At 36.6% G+C, this 4638-nt stretch overlaps 1 protein-coding gene across 4 annotated transcripts in view; it reads left to right on the top strand.

Moving 5' to 3' along the window:
* The window catches only part of ACVR1 (activin A receptor type 1), a 122688-nt gene that overhangs the window by 66613 nt on the left and 51437 nt on the right, over nt 1–4638 (top strand). For all 4 annotated transcript variants that reach the window (XM_015596783.2, XM_015596782.2, XM_025039401.1 and 1 more), the window contains one exon: nt 10–83. In XM_015596783.2, coding sequence (XP_015452269.1) covers nt 17–83 — 67 coding nt within the window. In that variant the 5' untranslated portion in view covers nt 10–16. The remainder of the gene's footprint in view (nt 1–9; nt 84–4638) is intronic.

Raw genomic sequence — 4638 nt, 5'->3', positions numbered from 1 at the left:
CCTACACAGTTGTACAATGGTAGAAGGAGTGATGATTCTTCCTGTGCTAATGATGATTGCTTTCCCTTCCCCTACTATGGAAGGTAAGTGGCTCACGGCTATCTGGGTTAGGATAAGTGTACAGTCATGTGCCACATAATGACATCTTAGTCAAGGACAGACAGCATAGATGATGGTGGTTCCTTAAGATAATGGAGCTGAAAAATCTCCTAGTGCTATACATTACTCATGTGTTTGTGGTGATGTTGCTGTAAATAAACCTACTATGCTACCAGTCATATAAAACTATAGCACATACAATTATCTACAGTACATAATATTTGATAATAAGTGATGGTTATGTTACTGCTTTATGTATTTACTATACTTTTTATCATTAATTTAGATTGTACTCTTTCTGCTTAAAAAAAAAAAGAATTTGATATAAAACTGTATGTCGTGTTATACTGGCAGCAACCTTATACATCTTGTGTTTACCGTGTCTCCTGATTGCATCATTTCCTCTTGTTCTTGATTTAATCTTGCGTTTTTTTTTTTAATACAGTAGCATGTTGTATAGGCTTGTAGCCTAGGTGTATAGTAGGCTGTCCCAACTAGGTTTGTGTAAGTGAGCTCTGTGATGTTTACACAACGATGAAATCGCCTAATAGTGCATTTCTCAGAACGTATCCCCATTGTTAAGTGGCATATGATTTTACTGTGTATTGTTTGGCTTACAGTAAACAAGTTTGTTCTTCGTCCTATCAGACTTAATTCTCTTCCCTTCCATTCCCTCCCTCCCTATATTAAAACTATTTTTTAAGCTATTTTTTAGGTTCACAGCAAAATTGAGAAGATAAAGAGATTTCTCATACCCCTTCACTCCCCACATGAGTCACCTCCTCCATTATCAGCATCCTTTCAGCAGAGACATACATTTGTTACAATTGATGAACCTACATTGACACATCATAAGAAATGACCCAAAGTTCATAGTTTACATTAAGGTTCTCTCTTGGTGTTGTACATTCTATGAGTTTGGGTAGATATATAATGATGACATATATCCACCATTTTAGTGTCATACAGAATATTTCACTGTGCTAAAATTCTTCTGTGCTCCACCTGTTCATCCTTTACCCTGCCACCCTTAATCATTAGCAACCACTGATCATCTTACTGCCTCCATAGTTTTGCCTTTTCCAGAAAGTCATGTAGTTGGAGTCATGCAGTGGTTAGTCTTTTCAGATTGGCTTCTTCCACTTATTGATATGCATTTAAAGTTCCTGCATATTTTTCCATGGCTTCATAACTCATTTCTTTACAGCACTGAATAATATTCCATTGTCTGAATGTACCACAGTTTGTCCGTTGACCTACTGAAGGAACATCTTAGTTGCTTCTAGATTTTGGCAATTATGAATAAAGTTGATATACACATTCAAGCGCTGGTTTTTGTGTGGACATAGTTTTCATCTCCTTTGGGTAAACACCAAGGATTCTGATTGCTAGATTGTATGGTATAGTTTGTTTAGTAAGAAACTGCCAAACTGTCTTCCAAAGTGGCTGTACCATTTTGCATTCCCCCAGCAATGAATGAGAGTTCCTGCTGCTCCACATCCCTGCCAGCATTTGGTGTTGTCAGTGTTCTGGATTTTGGCCATTATAATAGGTGTGTAGTGGTGTCTCTTGTTTTAATTTGCATTTCCATGATGACATACGATATGGAGCATCTTTTCATATGCTTATTTGCCATCTGTATATCTTTTTTGGTGAGGTGTCTGTTCCCAGTCTCTGGCTCATTTTTTAATCGGGTTGTTTGTTTTCTTATTTCTGAGTTTTGAGTTTTTGGTGTATTTTAGATAACAGTCCTTTATCAGATGTGTCTTTCGCATATGTTTTTTTTCGTAGTCTGTGGCTTGTCTTCTCATTCTTTTAACATTGTCTTTCACAGAGCAGTTTTTAATTTTAATGGTCTACCTTATTAATTATTTCTTCATGGATTATGCCTCTAAAAAGTTGCCACACCCAAAGTCATTTAAGTTTTCTCCTATGTTATCTAATATTATTACATTATGTGATATTACTAATGTGGCTTACATTAAGTTTCTGTTGGACGGTGCTTTTGTAAGTCAATTTAGGTATCTATAGTGTGGATTCTGCTGTAAGCAATGCTGTTAAAAGCATTCCAATAATATTGCAGTGATTTTAATTAGTGTCAAGAGGATATGAAATAAAGATCCTGCATGGTGAAGTTTAAAGGAATTGGAGGTGTTTTAACCAGAAGAGAGGTTCATCCTAGGTTGAAGGAATTAAGAAGAAATGGGCTAGAAAGATTTGATGGGTTAATAGTAGTTCACAGCTAGATGATCTGACCCCCTCCCCAAGGGACACTTGACAAGTCTGGAGACATAACAGGCAAGTTTCTAGAATTTTTTCTTCTCTTTTTAATTGCTAAACACTGTGATCATTATAACAAATCTAAAGAATGTCATGGAATAAAGTGCCTCCAAATTCCATGACTTTTTCTAGGTACAGTATCCGTTCTATGTGGTATTAAGCAGTTCCTTAGTGGACCTGTGGTATAGGCATGATAGAAAAAAGCATATGGAAGAGAACTTGAGATGGAAATGCAATACGAATAGAGGAGAAATGGAGAAGGAATAGGAGAAAGAGAAGGGGACAAGGGCATTTATGGAACAATATTAACAGCCATGCCATTGGTTGTTTCTCCTGCTTTTAGCTCTTAAACTGCCCAAAGAATCCAGCAAATGACTTCTTAATGCCATAGCGAAGATATATGATGAAACTGGTTAGTCTGGCTGGAATGGAAACGGATTGCCACTGAGGTTTTGCTGTTTAATATGCCACCACCACTAGGATGTTTACAAGTAAGGGAAAGAACACATCATTTTTCAGTTGCAATGGCTTTTTTTTTAAACAATATCCAGCGAGTGCTACAACCTAGAGTGCTCTAATCATAATAGCAGTTGCCTTAGTCCTATCTTCCCTCCATGACTCAACTCCTTGTTATCTGCCAGTAGCATATTCTATGAAAAGACTCTTTGTTTTTGCATATTTACGAGGAATTAAAAAAAAAAAAATCCACCGAGAACCTCCAATTGTAATACACTCTGTCTGATATACTCAACATTAGTTACAAAGCAAATATTAAGGATAAAAGACTTAACCAAAAGTGATGAATAGTAGGGCAGATAAATTAAATCTTTATACAAGCCCCATAGATTGTTCGGTACAGAGCTTTAGACTGCCGTGTTTAAAAGGAAATAGACCCAAGTTTGATGTTTGCAGAACAGCAATGGCATCTTATTAGTTGTGCTTCAGTGAAGCCAAATGACATTCTTGGGCTATAAATAAGAAAGTTGTAGAGACTTTGTACTAATATATTTTGTTGGGTAGTGTACTCTTCTTAGACCATAAAAAAACAATAACAAAAACTTTTTCCCCTTTGTCTCCCAATTACTCCCAAATGTCTCTTAAATATTGTCTAGAAATAGTGTTAAGAATTCAAATAAGAGGTCCCAAACAGTGATTTTGATAGAGTTTGGCTAGTATGAGTGTACTTGAGAACATTTCTCAAGTTCTGTAGAATCGTAAATGCTCTGGGGCAAAAAAATGACCAAATTAGTTAGGAAAACACTGCTTACTATAACTACCTCTTTGATGATTATATAGGTAATATTTATGGAGTGGTTAATATGTGCCAAATGTTGGGCAACCTGCTTTATATGCATTGTTTCCCATAATCCTTATGATTACCCTAATGAGATAGGTTTGGGGGCCAGGGGAATCTGCTTTTTAATTCGTTAAAACTCTTGCTTAAGGTTATACAGCCACACAAAAGGTATGATATACTTTAAGAAATGGTGTTCAGAAGTTTTAGTCATCATCAGTCTTCCTCAGAATTTTGCATTTTTCACATCCACATTCATATTAAATCTGGTGCATGCTAGAATCCAGCTCAACCTAGTCTGTTTTAAAGACTGAGGTGAGAAATTGTAATAGCAAATGATGAGGCCCCTTCACCTGGATTTCTGTTTTTTTTTATTTTTTATTTCTTATCTCTCATGCCAGTATTCATTTTTCATGCTCATTATATATACAACTCTAGCTGCAGGAAGAGTTTTATTTGCTCTCACAGAGAAGAGCACTTGAGTCCTAATTACTCGTATATCCTTCCTTTTCCTTCCCATTAATAAGACTAATCATGCTCTAATACTGCTATTATGCCACCAGGGAGAAGTCCATTTTTGTTCCAGAGCCTCCATGTTTGGCTTTCCCTCTGTCCCTGTGAGGATTTGCAGGTGGTGACCATGACACAAATACTTAAAATGGAATATTGCTTCTCAGATATATTTCAAAACTAAGATGACCCATATTTTATCAAATTTGCAAGCCATAGTTAGATTTTATTACAGCAGAAAAGGTTGGACTTTTTGCAGAGTTCTGCCTGTCCTAGAGAAGATTGCTAAGTCCTAAATTATTTTCAGGGTTAACTTGATTTTAGTATTTCCAAAGTCATTGCCACTCAGACTTTCCAGCCCAATTACTCAATGAGGGAAGGAAGGGGATAACTTCAATAGACCTTTTGTTAGGGACCACAGAGGTGCCCCTCTTTGCCACTGGGGCGGGGGGAGA

The sequence above is a fragment of the Pteropus alecto genome, unplaced genomic scaffold, assembly GCF_000325575.1.
Source record: "Pteropus alecto unplaced genomic scaffold, ASM32557v1 scaffold3, whole genome shotgun sequence".
In the NCBI taxonomy this organism is placed as follows: domain Eukaryota; kingdom Metazoa; phylum Chordata; class Mammalia; order Chiroptera; family Pteropodidae; genus Pteropus; species Pteropus alecto.
The sequence above is the reverse complement of the archived record's forward strand: the minus strand, read 5'-3'. Positions and strand labels throughout refer to the sequence as shown.